This window comes from Botrytis deweyae (genome assembly GCF_014898535.1).
Source record: "Botrytis deweyae strain B1 chromosome Unknown BDEW_003, whole genome shotgun sequence".
In the NCBI taxonomy this organism is placed as follows: domain Eukaryota; kingdom Fungi; phylum Ascomycota; class Leotiomycetes; order Helotiales; family Sclerotiniaceae; genus Botrytis; species Botrytis deweyae.
Window position 1 is genome coordinate 1377529 of NW_024066210.1, and position 20651 is coordinate 1398179.

The 20651-nt window shown below is 36.2% G+C and overlaps 5 protein-coding genes across 5 annotated transcripts; 4 read left to right on the plus strand and 1 right to left on the minus strand.

Moving 5' to 3' along the window:
* Nucleotides 1-7955: 7955 nt before the first annotated feature.
* On the plus strand, nt 7956-9818 carry EAE98_001790 (uncharacterized protein; the record flags this gene model as incomplete). The annotated part of the gene is made up of 1 exon (XM_038949409.1): nt 7956-9818. The coding sequence occupies one exon, from the start codon at nt 7956-7958 to the stop codon at nt 9816-9818; it is 1863 nt and encodes a 620-aa protein (XP_038814394.1).
* A 904-nt stretch (nt 9819-10722) lies between these two features.
* EAE98_001791 (uncharacterized protein) lies at nt 10723-14808 on the plus strand (the record flags this gene model as incomplete). The annotated part of the gene is made up of 1 exon (XM_038949410.1): nt 10723-14808. The coding sequence occupies one exon, from the start codon at nt 10723-10725 to the stop codon at nt 14806-14808; it is 4086 nt and encodes a 1361-aa protein (XP_038814395.1).
* Nucleotides 14809-15774: 966 nt separating this feature from the next.
* Nucleotides 15775-16595, plus strand: EAE98_001792 (uncharacterized protein; the record flags this gene model as incomplete). Its single annotated transcript, XM_038949411.1, has 3 exons — nt 15775-16052; nt 16145-16466; nt 16524-16595. The coding sequence occupies 3 exons, from the start codon at nt 15775-15777 to the stop codon at nt 16593-16595; spliced, it is 672 nt and encodes a 223-aa protein (XP_038814396.1).
* A 571-nt stretch (nt 16596-17166) lies between these two features.
* Nucleotides 17167-17607, plus strand: EAE98_001793 (uncharacterized protein; the record flags this gene model as incomplete). Its single annotated transcript, XM_038949412.1, has 1 exon — nt 17167-17607. The coding sequence occupies one exon, from the start codon at nt 17167-17169 to the stop codon at nt 17605-17607; it is 441 nt and encodes a 146-aa protein (XP_038814397.1).
* A 646-nt stretch (nt 17608-18253) lies between these two features.
* On the minus strand, nt 18254-20044 carry EAE98_001794 (uncharacterized protein; the record flags this gene model as incomplete). Its single annotated transcript, XM_038949413.1, has 1 exon — nt 18254-20044. One exon carries the CDS (start codon nt 20042-20044, stop codon nt 18254-18256), a length of 1791 nt encoding a protein of 596 aa, XP_038814398.1.
* Nucleotides 20045-20651: the final 607 nt, after the last annotated feature.

Sequence of the window (20651 nt, forward strand, 5' to 3'; positions counted from 1 at the left end):
CTACCTAGGTAATGAATAGGTAGTATTCTGTGCTGATGGATTTTGTGTTTGGGAAGATAGAGGATAGAGGATTGGAAGGGTAGGGGATTGAAAGGGTAGGGGAGTGGAAGGGTAGAATAATTAGAAAATAATTAATAAAAGGAGAATAGAAGGAGAATAGAAGGAGAATAGATGAAAGGAGAATTGATTACTTTGTTACATGCATATGAACGTACGTGCACATAACCGATATCCCTACATCTTATACAACCCTATATCTTGTACACTTTTATTTCTTTTCACATCAATATTCTAAATTCAATTTATAATCAACCAATCATTAAATTCTTTCAAAATTTATAAAATAAATAGAATAATATATACTCTCTACTATCAATCAATTAAAATATCAAATATATTAATATATAAATCTAAATCTTAATTTTAAAAATCATTACATAAAATTCTTTATATCGATTTATTTAATATTACAAATAAAAAAGAATATTTATTTCTTTAAAAAATATAAATTCTAATATATTCTAATATATGTAATTAAGAAAAGTAGTTTTTTTTATTAAAAATTCGAAATTATACCAATATATAATTCGAATTTTTTGAATTAATCTTTTTCATAATAGAAATCAATTATAAATCAATAATTTTATAATATTTTTAGAAGATTTTAATTATGTTTTGATATTAATATAATAACTTTGATTAAAAAGTATAAATAGTTATTTTTTGTATTATAATTATATATATAATTATTTATAAGGAAAATACTAATAAATAAAATATAAGATAATATAATATTTAAATGATATTTTTGAATTTTTTATTCTTTGATATAATTTTCTAGATATATAATCATTATTTATATTAACATTCAATAAAATAACTTATGATATCAGTTTATAATCGAATTTAATATTCAAAATTACTAGAAATATTATAGAGTTTGAAGATTTTTTTTAATAATAAATTCTTTTAAAAATTGGAAAAGTATTTTTAAATTTTTTGAAAAACTATATTAAACTATCTTATTCAAATACTTAATGAATATATTTTATTTATATTATTTTTTCTCTTTATTAATTTTTAATCAAATTAGATATTATTTCTAATTAAAACTTTATTATTATATAATTTTATTATCATTATGTTATATACTTTCTATTATATGAATATTTCAATTTATAAATAAAATTCAAATAATTATTTTCAATTATTAAATTTTATTAAAATATATAGCGATATTTTAAAAACAATTTTTCAATTACTTTTATCTTTTAAAAAATTATATATATTTTTCAAAACTTTTATAAAACTTGAATTTCAATATTTTTTGAAATTTTAAACTTTATCTCGATAATGTTAATATAAAATAATTCAATAAATTATTCCAAAATCTTATAAACAAGTTCTAATATAAACCTTTCTTGAATTATCAGTATTATCACGGTGTGGATACACGTGACCGATAAGTAATAAGCTAGGCCCTATTGAGCTAGCTTATAAATGAAAACTCTATATATCTTCACATTAGAAGATTCTATATTATAATTCTTTAAACTACATTTTAGTCTATATTCTATATCTACTATTCTTAATACTATCAAATATAAATTCCTGATCCCGTCTACCTACCCTGTGATACTATATAACTTCTACCAATATCATCGTAATAGTAATACTAACTCCGTACCCATTTAATTATTCAAAGGATACCTTTAAATTCAGTATAGCTGTAACAGAGAATCCCCAAGCTTAGTATTAATACTTCCAATCGGTAGCCGTATATACTATCAAATTAGAAAAAGCTAATTTGTTTTTCAAATACAAAATTCGAAAAGTATTTATTGAAAGATATATTGAAATCTTCCTATATAAACAAATTGCTGTATAGAATATCTATTTACTTGATTACCTCGCTAAATCTGTATCTGTTTTTATTATATTTTTTGAAATAATATCTATTAAATCTATTCTTAAATTATTTAATATTATTATACCCTTTCTATCCACTACTATCTATTTAATAAATGTATCCCTAATCCCAAAGAATTTAATAATTTCTAATCTGATCTGTAAAGATTCGTTTAATAAATATATACAAAAATAAACTCGAACTTTAATCATTTCTTTATTGCTATTACTTATCTAATTTATACTACTAGAAGATTTATTGAAAAAGCTTATAAACTAATCCTTTTTAAGATTATTTACGGTATCCTATAGTTCACCAATTATAATTTGTTTTTGAAATATTTAAAAAATGTTTTTAGAAATTCAGATTACAAACAGAATATTCAAAACCAATTATATCTATTTAAGTAAAGACATTTCGATTTCAATATTTATTTTATTAATTCTAAAAATTAGTTTTAAAAAACAAAATACCTAATAACACTCTAATTTCACTATTATTTCAAAAAATCTTCTAAGAATTATAAAATATATTACTTACAATCTACTCTCATTCTATAATTTTTAGAAATACTCTATTTATTTATAACAATTCGATAATTAATTCTGTTAATACTAATAACAAATTTCTTGAAATCATTCTATCGTTTTTATTTCTGTTAAAAAAAAGACTTTTATTTTGTTATTCGAATTTACCTGTAATCCTGTAATCCAATTTTCCTATATAAATAAGATTATTTTTCTATTTATTTAGGGAGAAAATTCTATAAACCTCAACTCTTAATATTATACTATTAATAATAATCTATCCCAAAAGGAATAAGAAGAATGTTACCATTATAGCTTTACCAGTCACTTAATTCGTGATTGCCCACATTCTGATACTCATTCTATTCAACTTAGAATTGAGATTTCCAATCCCTTCAGATATAACCCCACTTTGAAAAACCTACCAAAAAGCAGAATATCCGTTTGATCCTTACCTCACTCCTTACTACAATTACCGCCCCATTTTCCAACTAACTTATTTAGATTAGAAAATAGGATTTGTCTAATTTAAATTACTATCAAAATAATTTTTTATATAAACTTTATTTGTCTATTACTATTACCCAAAAATTGCTCTTGAAAAATAAATTGAATAATTATATAAATTTAATAATTCTATTTATTATTTTGTTTTTAAAAAGAAATACTTTTTTAATTTATATTATAATAAATAATAATTGTAAAGAAACTATCTTTATTAATTAAAACTAAATATTATTTTAAAAGATTCTTGAATATAAACTATCCGCTACCTTCAAAGTTATTAAATTCAATAATAAAATTCTATTTAAAAACTGGGTTATATTCTATATTTACATTGAATTTAAAATTAATAATTATATTAAAAAAAAAATCACTTTATATATAACTAAATTAACCTATTACCCTATAATATTGAATATAGTTTAACTTAAAAAATATAATCTCTATATCAATTTTATAATAAACTTATTTCAATTTGATAATCTATACTGTTATAAATTCTATAATACTCTATCCTATCTATTTCGAATAAAAGCTTTATCTAATATTCCCTCAAAAGCCCAATCTATATACCTACTCGATTACTCTGAAAATCTTAAGAATTAAGATATAATTATAATCTTTCTAAAAACCTATTTTGTATACATTTATTAGAAATGTAAAATATTCCAGATTTTTATTAAACAAATTGAAAATATTCTAAATAAAAAAAAAGAATTCAATCCAAATAATCTCCTATTTGAATTCCGAAACTAGAAAAATATATTTTCCTTATAAAATATTAACAAACTACTATTACACCAATTATATAATTATAAAATCCGACTCCAAAAAGGAATTATATTATTCTTTAAAACCCTATATACCATATCCCAGATCAAACTTGAAGCCCTAAAAAAATAACTAAAAAAGAATCTGAAAAAAGGATTCATTCATCTCAACTCCTCGCCTACCACATCCCCTATCCTATTCATCAAAAAAGCTAATAAAAATCTCTATTTCTATATTAACTACAAAACCCTAAATAATCTATCCATAAAAAATCAATACCTACTATTATTAACTAAAGAATCCCTAAACAACTTGAAAAAAATAAAATATTTTAATAAAATCGATATTATTTTTATTTTCAATAATATAAAAATCAAGAAAGAATAAAAATATCTAATCATATTCCATATCCAATTCGATTTATTCAAGTTTCTGGTTATATCATTTAAGCTAATAAAAGCATCTACTACATTCCAAAAATTTATTAACAACTCCCTATATAAATACCTAGATATATTCTATACTATATACCTAAACAATATATTGATACATAATTATACCTAAAAGAAATATATTCGTTATATTCAAAAAGTTCTATAAGCACTAAAAGAAATCGGTCTATTTATAAAGTTTAAAAAATATAAATTTCTGAAATTTGAAACAATCTTTTTTAACCTAATTATAGAGAAAAATAATATCTAAATAAATTCAGAAAAAATAAGGATTATTATAAACTAGAAATTATCTGATATTATAATCGATATATAAGTATTTATTGAATTTATAAATTTTTATTAACAATTTATTAAGGATTTCTTGAAGATAATTAATTCAATAATAAACCTAATTAAAAAGAATATTTTGTTTTTATAAAATATTGTTTATCAAAATACTTTCAATTAATTAAAGAAAATGTTTATTAAAGTTTTTATTCTAATTTCCTTTAATTGAAAAAAAAAGGTGATTCTGAAAATTAATATATCAGATTATATTTTTATTAAAATCCTCTTTTAATACAATAAAAAAAAGATTTTTAGATCTATAATATTCTTTTCAAAAAAATATTTTATCATTAAATATAATTATAAAATCTATAATAAAAAACTTTTAACTATTATTTACTATTTTAAAAAATAATATTTAAAACTAAAAAATATATTATCTCTAATTTAAATAATTACAAATTATAAAAATCTAAAATACTTTATAACAATGAAACTACTAAACTGTTATCAAATTTGTTAATCTAAATTTCTATTTCAATTTAATTTTTAAATTATTTATTATTTTAAAAAACTAGATATTAAATCTAATATTTTAATCAAAAAATTAAAGAATCTCTTTAAAGAGAAAAATAAATATTTTTTATATTAAAATCAAATTATTTTAAAAAAGAAAACTTAAATCTTAATTTATTTTTGATTATTAATACTTTAAAAGAAATTAAGATTATTAAGAAAATATAATTTATTATTACTATACAAAACTAGAAAAACTCTAATCCTATTAATTCTTTCGATCCTATTATATCCAAACCTAAATTCCTGTTTATTATATTAAAACCTAATCCTATAATATTTCTAGAAAATCAAAAAACCCTTTTAAACCTGTTTACTAATCTGTTATTCTTATTCCAAAAAAACTATTAAGCCAATTCTATTCCGAAATCTATTCTGAAATTTCTACAAAAAGGATCCCCAAAATATCCAAAAATCATTTTTATTGAATATTCCAAAAACAATAGTTTGTTATATTACTAAGAGAAACTATATATTCCCAATTATAATTCCCTAAAAGTTTACCTACTCTACTTATACCATGAATCCCTTACTACTGGTTATTCGCATTATACCCAAATCTTTAAACTACTATTTCAAATTATTACTAGCCTAGTTATTATAATTATATCATATAATAAATCTACAACTACTATAATTATCATTATACTACCCCAAATTATAAAGACCAGAAAAAAGTTCTTTATCTATTTTCGATTTTACAAAAAGTCTGATAAGATATTTCAATAGATTTTATTATATGCTTATCCGAAAATATTGATTTTGATATTATTATAATAATAATTAATTATCTAATTAAAATAAAGTACTTCCTATTCTACTATAATACCTATAACTCTAAGGAAATTGTCTACTTATTCTAAAAAAATATCTAAAAACTTTATAACTTATCTCTAATAATCATTTCTGATTATAGAGCCTAATTTATATTCGAATTTTGAAAATATATTTATAAATACTTAGAAATATCCATTAGACTTTCTACTACTTACTATTTTGAAATCGATAAATAAACTAAAAGAGTTAATATAATATTAAAGCAATATTTTAAATTGTATATATTTATTTGTAAAATAATTAAACAGAATAATTTTCATTTATTAAATTCTTTATTAATAATATTTAGTCTAAAATACCCAAATAATTCTATTCTTTTTAATTACAGATTTTATTTCTATTTAAATTTTAAATTAATTTTATTCAAAAATAATTATTTTATTATAAGAAATACTAAAAAATTCATTTTAAAATAAAAATAATCTTTTATATCTGAAAACAGAATTGATTACTAATTAAATCTAATATTCGAAAAATACCAACTCCCATTATTCCCCTATCTATTAATATACCCCTAATAATTTAATTTAACTGAATACTAGAAATATCAAAACTCTATACCTTCAGAAGAAATTTGATTAAAAGAATCTTAAGCCAGTCAAGATTTTAAGCCTAATAACTTTTACATCTATAAATTAAAATTGCTTACCTTTATAAAGATTTATTCTATTTTTTATATCAATCTACTATACCCTATACATAATAATCCTATTCCTAAACAATATAATCTATTACTATTCTTTATAAAAATCAATAACTTAAAATATTTCAAAATTATTAAAATCCTAAATTCCCATTAAAAAAAAAAGATTGTAAAGAATCTCATCTGAAATATATCATTCACTAAATTAACTATAACAAATTAATTAAAAAACTTGTTAGCTACTTAAAAGATATATAAAAACTGATTTACAACTTCTATTATAAATACTCTAATAAACCTAAACCCGCCTAACTTGAATTACTATTTATAAAATTGTAAACCGTAACTTACCATTTTATTGAAATTCAACCTAAAAAAAAAAGATAATATTATAATATAAATATATATAACCAATAAGCAATAAACTAGATTTTATTGAATTAGCTTATAAATAAAAACTCTATATATCTTTATATTAAAAGATTCTATATTATAACTCTTTAAACTACATCTTAGTCTACACCCTATACCTATTATTCTTAATACCATCGAATATAGATTCCTGATCCCGCCTGCCTGCCCCGTGATAAGTATTTAAAATTAATATTGTTTTAAATCAATTAATATTTTATTTGATATCTCAAATCTTCTAAAACTTTACCATTATATAAAAGTAATTTCAAAGTTCTCATAAAATAATTTCGAAATAATTATAATGATATTTCGATTTATAATCTATTTTTGTTTTGATAAATAAAAGTGTACAAGATACAGGGTTGTGCAAGATGTAGGGATATCGGTTATGTGTGATTTTTGTTTTTTTGTGGATTTTTTTTTGAAATAAAAGAGATGAGGAAGATGGATTTGATAATTGGCGATTTATTATAGTTGATTACATAATCTTTATTTGAGGCTCTACTAAGAGTATTATTATAATAATAGATGTCTTTCTCTAAGGGTATTTTTATTTCTTGGTACCTACTATTCCTTTCTATAAATATTGTTAGTATAATCATAGGGATGGTGAAGATATTATAGTATTATAGTTTATATTATTATATTATTACTTGAGATTCTCAAAGCTAGGGCTACGAAACGTATATAATGCTGTAGCGCCGAGGCACTAGCGCAAGCGCTAATGCGGTCACATGATCGCTGTCCCGATAAATAGCTTCCTATTAGAATATTGTTTGTAAATGGAATATCTAATATTTGTAAACATCTTTCCTATCTTTATTCTATGAATAAGGATATCTTGGCTTTGCTTTATTATATAATTTCTATATAAGATTTACTGCTACTGAATATAGATAGCTATCCTTTGAACCTAAGGTCCTCAGGCTGCTATATATAGAGTCATAATACCGTTTTGATCCAGAACACTGCAAGCGATTAGCATTATTATTCCGGCCCCTTGAAATACTTGACACAACTGTCAACAGTGATATAACAGCTTTCTCAGGAGAATGGATCCCGGCACTGCTCTAGCTGTGGTATCTCTGTCTTTCCAGGTATTTGGCGGCATCATCCAGGGCTTCACGCTACTAGCGAAAGCGCACAATCTGGGCCGAGATGCCACTCTTCTCCACACTATGTTGCGCGTGGAAGAGTCTCGCTTCATACAGTGGGCAAGAGCTGTGGGCTTGCTGAAGGATTCCGATTTGCAGTCTGGTGAGAGCGATGGCAATAACCACGAGCACGATACAGTGATCACTCAGAATGATTCCGGTGCGATCGGCGAGGGCTCGATTGCGGCACTTTCCGTGGCGGATGAAGCGAGTCTTGTCCAGATACAGGTTGACCCCAGGCTTAATTATACTTTGGCATCTCAATTGATGGCCCAGCTCCAGGTCATACTGACCACGGATGGACTTCGGCAGCGGTACAAACTAGATCTGGTGGAGATGCCAGATACCCTCGCTGGATCCAATACCACGTCATCGATCGAGAAGACCGAGACGGCAACGACAGTATTGGAGAAACTCGTGCCAGATACTTTGCGGCAACGGATCCTGTTCCGGGCAAGACTTGTACAGCAGAAGAGTCACCTTCCGAAGCGTCTATGGTGGGCGGCAGTGGACAAGCAAAAATTTGAGAACATGGTCTGCGATGTACGCGGCATTGTGAATGGTCTGTGGAACTTGCTTGATCCCGTACAACGAGAAGATTCCTCGGCCATGCTACGACAGATCCTTGCTGGGGTCATTCAAATCAGTCAGAGCGTCAGCGAGTTGCGTGCTTTGCAGCAATCTGGACTTGCCGATAGTAATATTACTCCCACGTATGCTGACGATGTGGTTTCTCTGGCTGCAGATCTCAAGTTGAAACGCATTGAGATTAAAGACATCGAGCTTGCTGGAAAGACAGAGGCGCCGACTATTCCTGTAACCTTATCTGCCATGAATAGAAGAATGTTGACCAATGTCACACAGATATCAATCAACGTCAATGTAGCTCAAGGCTTTTACGATGGTCAACCAGTGTGGATCGAGTACAAAGATGTTCCGCAGAGACTGAAAAGCAAGCTGACTTCACGAGTCAAGAACCTTGCGCTACTGCTTGCTTTGACGAAGAATCCTTCTTTTCACACATTGCGATGTCAAGGATATCTCGAAGAGGAAGCTCGGTTTGTCTTTATATACCAATGGCCCGAGTCTTCCATCAGCCAGATATCGAGTGAGACGCGATTTGCTATGTCATTGACCGAGCTAATCCGCGACCCTAAAACTTTTGCTTCAATCAGTGTCACGGATCGTCTACAGGTGGCCAGAGAGCTTTGCAAAACATTACTAGCATTTCATACTGCTGGTTGGCTGCACAAAGATATCCGATCCGACAATGTCATGTTCTTCCGAGAAAATGGCTGGTCCATGCCATATGTCACGGGTTTCAGCTTCGCAAGACAGGACTCACCAAGCGAGATCTCGGAGCAGCCATCGAAAGAACCTTTGGCAGACATATATCGCCATCCTCATGCACTAGGCGAACCGTCGACATCCTTCCAGAAGCATATGGACATGTACAGTCTGGGATTGTTGCTGCTGGAACTGGCTGAGTGGAAAGCACTGAAGCACATCGTTGCAAAATGCGTCGAGGTAAGGAAAGTCGACAGCAACGTTGGCGTAAGACTGGACAACATTGCCGAAATCCCAAAATGGCTGGATAAACACGTGGTTGCAACAGGCAAGCTCAATTTCCGCATGGGTGATATCTACGCTGATGTCGCACATACCTGTCTCAAGTATGGGATGACATCCGCCGAAGAATGCCCCGATACGCTACCAGATCTGCTTCGGTTCGTTCGAATTCTCGAGCAAATCTGCGTATGAGTGTTGGAAGCCTACCTAGTTACTTCATAGAACACCCCGTAAAAAGAATCACGGGTCAGGTGATCACAAGAGTCTCAGGCTGTGGCGTGACGAGACTCGACTCTTTTAAGAAAGAGTCTCATTTTGCCACTCGTGAGACTCATGGGAGTGCTACTTCGTTTGAACGGTTTATAGTGCAACTAATGTTCTAAATAGTCTATCACAAATTGCTATTTGAAGAAAGTTATCTTACAATTCACATTTGCATTGGCGAACATTCATCTCTACTCATCTTTGACTTATATAGGCATACCTACATAAATAACCATAACTTGTGCTGCCTAGCAGCACCTCATACTCCTAAAGTGACTTTGTACCAAAGCTATACCACTCTTCTTGGGCAGCAGTTTGGAAAAATGAGTGCGGACAGCTTCTCCCGTAGCATCAAAACATGTATTTCTGAACGTACAAAAGAACAGCATTGTAGCACAATTCTTCTCTTCTGACTGCCTGTTAAAGCTAGCTGTTATCTGCTTGCCTTTACATCAGCACAATAATAGGCGCGAATTGACCAATATTCGGAAGAACTTAACTATTCGAATCTCTTGTTGATATGATATTGAATATTAAAGATTCTAATTATTAGTATAAAAGGAACTCAAATTTTTATTTAATGTTTTCAGATTTTAATTTTTATTTTGAATTGAATTAATAATTCAATAAATATATGACATTGAGATAGATTCAAAAAGGTCAATTTCCGTCTGCTTTTTCGCTTACACAGAGCTTGCGTCCTGCGTCACGTGTTTAACAAGGCCCGAGCTTGAAGCTTACACTTCTTGACATTACAGACAAAGTGCTATCGGTTTGTTCATTTGGTACAGGTTGGTAGACCTGTCATACCAGATTATTGAGGCGTCCAGCCATGTCGAGCACATTCTCAGGTCAGCCTGATACCTCGAGACCTGCGACCTCGAGGCCGCAGGTCTCGGACGAGGCTGGGCCGATACCAGAAACATCTTCAGAGAACACAATCGTTGAGGCAACCTTCATTCCCAATGTTTTTGATCTCGTCTACATGGGGAGACGAGCAAAGCTCTCCGTCGTACGACCCGCCATGCAGCTGTACTTGGGTGCACAAGCTGTTGACCAGTCCAAATTCCTGGGTCAAGGTGCATCCTTTGATGTATACAGCAAGAAGGTGCCCCGATCGGAAGGCTTTGTCTTTGAAACACGCATTTTTGGGACAGTTTTCGGCACTAGGCAGGGCCAGCATGACGAGAGGACGCTTGTGTACAAGACAGCGAGGATTGCATTCAGCAACTTGGGTGAGCCACTCGCTAAGGATCGCAGAGCCATGAACTCGGTCATGATGGAGATCTATGCACTCATGCACCCACCTCTTTATGAGCACGCGAATATTGTGACATTGCTTGCACTCGGTTGGGGCACTAATCCTTTTGAATCCTCCTATCGACTCCCAGTCATTGTCACAGAGCATGCTGATCAAGGCAATCTGGCTGACCTCCAGGCTAGAGAGATTCTCACATCCGAAGTGAAACGTACCATCAGCCTGGATATTGCTTATGGCCTTCAAGTTCTTCATCGTTGTGGCATTATTCATGGTGACATGAAATCTGAGAATGTTCTCATCTTCTCTCATCCACAAAAGACGTACGTGGCGAAGCTTGGTGATTTTGGCTTCTCGATTGTGGGCGAGGCCTCAGCTCCTCGTGTCAATATTGGTGGAACAATGCCGTGGCGAGCACCGGAGTCGTATGGACTAGTTGCGCGTGAGTATCTCGCAAAGACTGACGTCTACTCGTACGGACTCACTGTTTGGCGTATTGCCATGGATGGAAGCAATCCATTCTCAGTGCTCCATGGATATGGATCTGCAGCCTCAGGGGTCACATTAGCCGCCTTTACTAGTAAACTGAGAGACGACGACCTCGTGAAGGATCAATCACAGCTCAATCGTTGGTATCAACCGTTCATCCTACATGCCATGGACAAGCTTCGTGGCGACGCCTTGCCTCCCACGGATCAGGTGGTGCAACTTTTTCAGAAAGCCCAGGCGGCTTTACAGACAGGAACCATGAATACAAGCCAAAGAATGGAGTTTCTGAAGTACGTGTTCTGGCTGGTCCATCGCCTTGGGATGTCTAGTCAATCATTGTTCGGCAATATCGGCGAGCACCTTATGGCTGCGGCGCTATTGGACGGGTTTTATGGCAAGTTGAATACGGTTTTGGCAGGATGTTTATCGAAAGTTCCCGAAGAGCGAGATCTGTCTGTTGCCATATCCACCTTGTCCAACCCCAATGGGGGACAAGATAACACGGTAGAGCTAAGCGAAGACATGCTCCTACGCCAAAGCTTCGACCATCACATCATGTCTTGGCAAGCAGTACAAGACCTCCAGCCATCTGTGCAAACCTTCTTATTTGAGCGCTTCCGTGCCCGAGCTGATGAACTTGCGTCTCGCAATCAAGTCAATACTCCTGAGTGCTTTGTGCTTGCGTCCTTTTATATGAACGGGCTCGGCACTCAACCGAACTTACAGGAAGCATGGCGGCTAGTACTACATGCTGCTGCGAATGGACATCAAGTTGCACAAGCCAATGCATGGCGAATTGCTAGAGTGGCTGGGACAGAACTAGCGACAATCATTCCTCCGGAGCAAATCCTCGAGCGGCAGGCTTTCAATGGTTCACGTGGCGCGCTACAAGATCTGGCTATCATCGCACCAGAAAGGGCGGTAGAGGCGAAGAGAATCATCAAGGCCGGTCTCGCAGGAGTGGGTGCTTCCTTCTGGGGCAATGATCTGCTGCACGGCTACACTCACGGTCACTGGATCACCTCCTTTCGTAACACGACTTTCCTGGTCGAAAACATGAGAAATCTCCCCGACATCGCTGATTACAAGGTTAACAGACGAGGCGATCGAATCTTGCACATGGCAGCAAGCTGTGGCCAACTTCGAGCAGTTGAGGCTTTGTTGGACAATTTTCCCTCTCTGACTGTGGACCAATTGAATGATGTTGGCGAGACTCCGCTTCTTTCTGCATGTCGATCTGGCCATCGAGATATTGTTGAATCACTCCTTAGTCGTGGAGCAGACCCGAAAATCGCTACAAGCTCGAAGGAGTCACCACTTCATTGGCTCATTTCCTTCAATGAGGACGAAGTACATGCTGTTGGACAAGCTTTGATATCGGCAGGTGCCGACGTGAAGTCTCTCACCACGAAACAGATCAACTATAGCGCATTTCCATCCGGCATCGACTTTGATAACCTGCCACCAGGAACACCATTGACCTGGGCTGTACATCACGACCGGCCGGACATCATAAGGTTTCTTCTCAGCCAACCCGAATCCGCACGCCTGTGCGTGATTAATGCACCCAATGATCCAACTCCACTTGAGTGGGCAGCAAAATATCATCATCGTCATTGTCTCGAAGCAATGATCGTTGCCATGAAAGCACAAAGGGTTAACTTCACGTATCAAGAATTTCTCAAGGCTGCAGTGCACGGTGCAGATATGTTCTCGATGCTCTTCCGAAGTGGAGTTCAATATCTGGAAAGAATGAAGGATACGTTGGACTACCTGCTGGAAGAAACTCATGGTGCATCGTTTGGAACTGGATTAGGCGGATTTGGTTATACGTTACTCTACTACGCGATATCTGAAGGCCGCGACCTGGTCGTTAAGTACCTGCTGGCGCCAGAGACTGAAGCACTTCTTCGCGCAGGCAGAGAGCGACTAAGAGCCGTGGTCAATGATGAAGAAGACATGCCTATGCCACGATATGGTGTTTTCTCCGAGGAACATATCAATAATCCTTGTGGCGTTGAGCTGCGAACACCTCTACTTGAGTGCATACGATGGAATCACCATGAGATTTTCGATTTGCTCATTACCCGAGGTGCAGATATACACGCCAGAAGTCGCAATCCATTTGATGGCAGCAAGACTAATTGGAGCGCGCTGCATGCCTTTGCGTACGCTGGTCATGATTTAGACCTCACCTTAGTCCGAAAGATCGTCGAGGCTGGTGTCGAGGTAGATGCCCAATTCAATGAGTCTGCTGATCTTGAAACACCCCTCTTGGTAGCATTGAAGAACAATGCGTTGAATCTCGCACAAGAATTGTTGTTGAGGGGCGCCAATGTAAATGCTGTATGTATCTCATCAGGCTTCATCACTCTCGAACAATCGACTACCGTCCTCGGGCATCTCGTCGCGTCTGCAGCACGTGGATCTATAGCTCGAATGCAACTTATCTTCAACCAACCTCAAGCTGCTCAAGACCGCGCAACCATGTTCGTAGTCGAGCCACAGCGTCAACTTACAGCCTTTCACCTTGCCGCCAGAGCACACAAAGGCGTCTTCGATCGCATTCCGGATGGTGAATCCTCTGCTGTCGCATACCAACGTACTCAGTACGACTTTGCTCAGAACAGGGATATTCTAAATGAGCTGCTGCAGCATTTCGGCTCATCCGATGAACTCATCAATGCACGGACTGGCGAGGCTCTCTTCCGTCGTACCCCACTACATTTTGCTGTTGATGCCGTAAATCTCAGTGCCGTCGAATTACTGCTCGACCGTGATTCCATTGATATCAACGCACAGGATAGTAATGGACAAGCAGCTCTGGATCTCGCATATCTGGCAGCACTACACCAGAGTATTCAATGCGATGGTCCTTGTCAAAGCAGTCCTCTACCCGGCAGAAGATGGCATTGTACAACATGTCCCGACCACGACTTGTGTGAGACATGTTATCGAGCTCTTCAGGATGAACAGGGCTCGAAAGAGATTCACGCTTTCGAAGAGATGACGTTGAAGCAGACGAATGATGCAGCGAAGAAGGATTGGCGGGTGCACATTCCTGCCGAGCAACTGGAGCTTGCAAGTATCATAGAGCTGCTACAGGAAAGGTTGGTGCGAGATCAACAAGTGTTGGGTGCTACGAATGCGCTGCAGGAGATGCGTGTCTGAAGGTGTTGTTCGTGCTCCTGCTCGTCTGTGTATTCCCAGAGACAGCTTACAACCACTAGCTAATTTTCATTAATTTTAATATTTGAAATATAAACATTCTAGTAAGTAAAACGTAGCTTGAGATTTCGGGTGGGTTCACCCAAAATTTAAATTAATTATATCAAACTCTGTTATATTATCAAGTTAACTATCAAACTATTAGTATTATAACTCTAGCATATACAAAAGTCTGAGAACTTTAGGCTCAAGAAATAGCGATTTATATTTACATGTAGTTGTAACAAACCTTCATATAGAGATTACTCGATAAACTAGAGTCGAGATATTCTTTTCCTCAGTTATTACGACGTGCCTTCTGTAGACACGTGGAAGGGTTTCCATTGAGAACGACAAGTAGAAGATTCAGATTAAAGCAGTTATGACTAAGTTATATGATTACTATTTTAGTTGAGTATGAAGCTTCTTTATATACTAAGGAACCCTAAGTTGGAACTTGGAGCGGTGGGATGATTTGATTGGTTATTTTTTCTTCTTTTTTTTCTTTGGTGGTATGGTGTTCTGGAAATATGGATTTTAGGGGTATGTTGTTAGTCTAGCTATCATGCATTCCTTTTCTTTCTGTTGTCTTCTTGTTGGTATATGTAGGTACTAAGGTAGGTATCGTACGTTGGTGCTAAGCGAGGATGAGCACCAAATGTTTGTTGGAATTTTTAGGTTCTGACTAGGAGTTGGATTTGAAAAGTTATCGGGAATAAAATGTTTCTCGTGTTGGATAAATTCCCCTAGAGTGTGAAAAACAAGAATGTCTTTAAGCTTGAACTTTTGGTATTTTTATCTCACTTTAGCTTTAGGTTACTTGAGGTGTAGCTAGCTAGTCTCTAACACAGATAGCTACACATCTCCCCTCATTTCACAATCCCATCTTCTCAAACCAAAAGCAAAAATATCCCATTCCTCTAACCAAGAATGTCCGAAACCAAGACTCCAGCCGGAGTTTCCGTGATACAGCAATCACCCTCCACAGAAACAAACACACAGTCTACCCAAATCGAAACTGAACAGCAAACTGAATATGTCTTCAATCGTGACTACAGATTCTGGTGCATCATCATTGCTCTCTGCACGATGCAAATCCTGTGTTCGCTTGAAAATACCGTTGTTGTGACTTCTCTACCGACGATTGTTAAGCATTTGGATTTGGGAAGTAGTTATGTCTGGGTTACTAATTTATTTTTCCTTACTGGGTAAGATATTTTCGCACTTTAAGTTTACCTATCGAGCTCAAGATACCCATCCCTATCCACCCATCTCAATTACTCCACTAAAAATTCCCTAGCGCAGTAACCCAGCCTCTAACCGGTCAACTAGCCGGTCTTTTCGGCAGAAGACACATCGCGCTCCTCTTCGTCGCGTTGTATACACTCGGTAGCGGCATCTGCGGGGGTGCAAACACCCCCGCAATGTTGATCGCTGGTCGTGCAATACAAGGCGCGGGAAGTGGAGGCATGACTGCGATTATGGGGATTGTGATTTCAGATTTGGTGCCGCTGCGTTGGAGGAGTGCGTATCAGGCGATTTTAGCGGTGACGTATGCGTTTGGGATGGCGATTGGACCGGTTGTTGGGGGGGCAATTGTGCAGAGGACGGAGTGGAGATGGGTATGTGATGTATTGGGTTTGTGGATGCATTGTTTCTGACTAAGTGAGGAATTTTAGGTGTTTTATATCAATCTTCCTATTTGTGCGGTTTCGTTTGCGCTTTTGTGGTGGTTTCTGAGGGTTAAGTGAGATAGGGAATTGGATTTGTGGGATAGACTTAGACGGATTGATGTACTGGGTAATTGTCTTTTGGTGGCATCAACAGTATCGGTACTTATTGCGTTGACTTGGGCTGGGTCTTTGTACGCCTGGTCATCTTTTAGGGTTGTTGTCCCGCTTGTCCTAGGGCTTGTTGGACTTGTGGGATTCTTTTGGGTGGAAAGCTCTGGGTGGATAGCAGAACCTGTAATGTGTGTCCCTTTTACTCTTTCTTTTTCCAAACTCGCTCCGACATTTCCCTTCCTTTTAAATTTATCAATGATCATGAATAATGTTTTGTTTCCCTCATTATCAAACAGAGACGCTTTATGTTTTCGCCGTCTATCCAAACTCCTTTCCAAAGACCCGCAACACTAACTGACTATAAAAATCCACAGGCCCCGCCGTCTATTCGCCAACCGAACTTCAATAATAATCTACATCAACACTTTCATAATCTCCATACTCAACTACTGGATATTCTTCTTTCTCCACCCTAACCAAATCTTCAAGCACAGCACAATGGATCTGTCTCCAAATCCTCCCATCAGTGGGTGCAGGTATGGTTCTCGATACTCTTCTCCCGGCCGTCCAAGCCGGCGTCGCAGAAGTCGATTCCGCTGCCGTCACGGCAAGTTGGTCATTCGTGCGCAGTTTTGGGAATATATGGGGCGTGGCAATTCCAAGTGCAGTTCTTAATATATATAGTACTCGTTATGCTGACGAAATTATTACTGATCCCACGGCGATATTAGCGCTGCAAAATGGAAATGTGTATTCGAGTGCGACGCGCGAGTTTATAGAATCGTTTTCTGAGCCGACGAGGAGTCAGATTATTGGTGTTTTTACAAAGGCGCTAAGTAAAGTTTTCTTGGTTGGAATGGTATTTCCGATTTTGGCGTTTCTTTTGTCGTTTTGGGAGAGAGAGGTGAAGTTGAGGAAGGTTTTGGAGACGGAGTTTGGACTTGAGGGGAGGGTGGAGGGGAAACGGGATGGGAAGTAAATCTCTATAAACTTTGTTCTAAAGGGCATTAGAGATGGAAGAAATATGGGATAGATTATTGGGGTGATATTGAGAGATTTCAAATTCGATAACTTAAGGTCGTGATTTTCATACATAAAACTTTAGAATATAATCGTTTCTGTTTCTCTTAAAGTTCAGAATATTTCCCCACTCAGTACCAAAAATCTGTTTTCCACTTCACTAACATGTTTATATTCTATTTTATCTGGAGTAGCTTCGTTGAGCATATAATAATTCTTTATTATAAACCCAGTAAAGTGATGATATCAAGTTCTATTCATACACATACAGGGACTTAACATTGTATCACTAACTCACTCGTTTTATTCGTTTGAGGACTTCTCTACATACCCTCGGCTAGGACTCGAAAAGTATTGGAGTTTCAAGAGGTCACCATTAATCTGTATAGGGTTGTATATACTGACATATGCTCGACATCTTTGAATATTTGGAGGGCAGGTAGTACCATTGAACAAGAGAGAGACGCGAATATTCATCTGATTCTCTGTAACGACCGTACTGTAATTTACTAGATAACTATTCACTCACTGCATCCAGTTCTCAAAAATTCCCAAGAATAGATCGCAGCCTCCAACCCACAACCCCATCATTCCAACCACCAAACTCACAACTCCTCCTCCCGCACAAACCCGGCCCCCATCTCCGCAACCGCATAAACCACCGCCTGCGGATTCGCCGTCGGCTCCACAGGAATCACACTCGCATCACACACGCGCAAATTCCTACACCCATCCACCCTCAACCGACTATCCACCACTCCCCCCATCTCCCTCGACATCATTGCGCACGTCCCTGTATAGTGATGCGCGCCATCTACTGTCCGACTTACATATTCTTTCGCGATGTCCAGATCTGCAAAGCGTTTAGAGAAGGGTTTTAAATACCGTGTGAGAGGCTCCGCGCGACTGATGATGTCTTCTGTGAACCGTAGTTGGCGGGAGAGAATCTCGATATCGAGGGGGTGGGTAAGATAGCGGGAGTTGATGGCGACCCCTGTATTAGTGCCGGTGTGTTCGGGTAGGGAACTGGTTATGTGGACGCTGCCCCGGGAGAGTGGATGCGAGAGCTCGATCGCGATGGAGATGGAGATGTGTTTCCCGGGAGCACGGTAGCTTGGGCTGGGTGCATCGAAGGGGGCATAGCCTGAGCCGAAAACGTAATTGCCCAATGCTTCTGAGGGATTTGTGATAATGGAGCGTACGAAGCTCTCGTGTGCGGCGGCGAAAGCGGGTGTAGTTGGAGAAGATTGGAAAGCATCTGAATTAGACTTTGACGCAGCTAATAATTGATCGAGTTCTTTGCGCCCGGCTTCGGTGTGAAATTCAGGTAATGGAAGTTGAGCCATAGTTGTGATATTGCTGGTACTCAAATAGCCCGTCCCTTTGGTAGCATATTCCTGCATAGTAGCAGCAATAGCATCGGGCTCCTGGCGGAAAAAAGCATCGATTGTTTCCACATCGTCGCGCGCTTCAAATGTAAGTCCTGTGAAAAGATGATTTTGGAGATTCTCGCCGACGTGTGGATTGTCAACTAAAACATCGATTCCCAAGCGCTGAAGCAAATCCGCGTCGCCTATCCCAGACAGCTCAAGAATTCGAGGTGAATTGATGGCGCCGGCACAGATTATGACTTCTTTGCGAGCTTTGACAACTTGGGACGAGCCATCTTTAGAGATGAATTCCACGCCTGTAGCGATAGCATCACTGGTCGATGAATATTTTTCAAGTAAAACTTTAGTTACAATCGTGTTGGTCTGAATAGTCAAGTTTGATCGACTTCTAATTGGATCCAAATATGCATTAACAGCATAGCTTCTCTGTTTTGTTTTAGGATCGATGCTCTCAGGAGCGATATTTGGTCCGCCAAAATGACCAGAAAGGGGATCAGTTCTTGGGAATCCCACGGATTCTAGACCTTCGATCCAAGCTTTCTGCCAAAGAGTCTCGGGTGAAGATAGAGTAATCTGGAGTGGACCATTGCCTTCAGTCACACCGGAGGACTTATGCAGAGTATACGATTTCTTCAAAGCCTTTTCGTACGCGGCATAATCCCATCCCTCGTTACCCAGATTTTTCCATTCCTCTATTGTCGCCTTGGATGTAGAGGTGAAGAGGAAGCTATTTATCGCACTTGAGCCTCCAAGAGCTTTTCCCTGCGGAACTATTATATCCCTAGGAACTTCTTTCTGAGGAACCGTTTGAAATGTCCAATCTTCTGGAGAATGCGACAGCAATGGCCAAGCACCCGGAGTAAGAGTATTTTGATCTGCGCTGCGGTCTTCACCACTTTCCAGAACAACGATCTGTAGATTCCGATTTTCGGAAAGACGATTGGCAAGAACCAGGCCTGAAGTACCACCGCCAATAATGATGATATCGTAGGTTTCTGTAGACATTTTGATAGAAGACAAGACTTGTACTTGATGAATGATTTAGAGACTAAAACTTCACAGTTTAAAAACTTATGAATGAAAGGAATGATAAGAGGCAGAAACATACTTGGGGGATATTAATAACACAAAGAAGGTTACACAAACCAACATTTCTAGGTATCACAAGCACAAACCAAAATCAGAATCCGACTCAAAACCAACATCAATACCAACACCAACCGCATCAAAACTAACACGAAATAACACCAACCCCGCCAGACATTACAAAACTCACCGAATCGGCAACTATATCCCGATACTCCTGATCGCATTCCATTCCATTCTATTCTCCCCTCGCAGTACCAAGCTTACACCAGTTAAATGCCAATAACCACGTATCCTTCAACTCAAACTATCACTCCATGATATCTCTACAATAAACCAAACAGACAGTTTACAACTCAAGAAACCATTCAATGCCATCCAGGTATTGAGGATATATACACGGAAGATACCTATGATCCAAGGCCTCTGTGTATGCATGTAAATAGTTGAGGAAAGTTCCGGAAATGCAAAGAGATGTCTTGAGTAAGGATGATATGTATTGTTCAAGCATTTCTAAGGCTCAGAA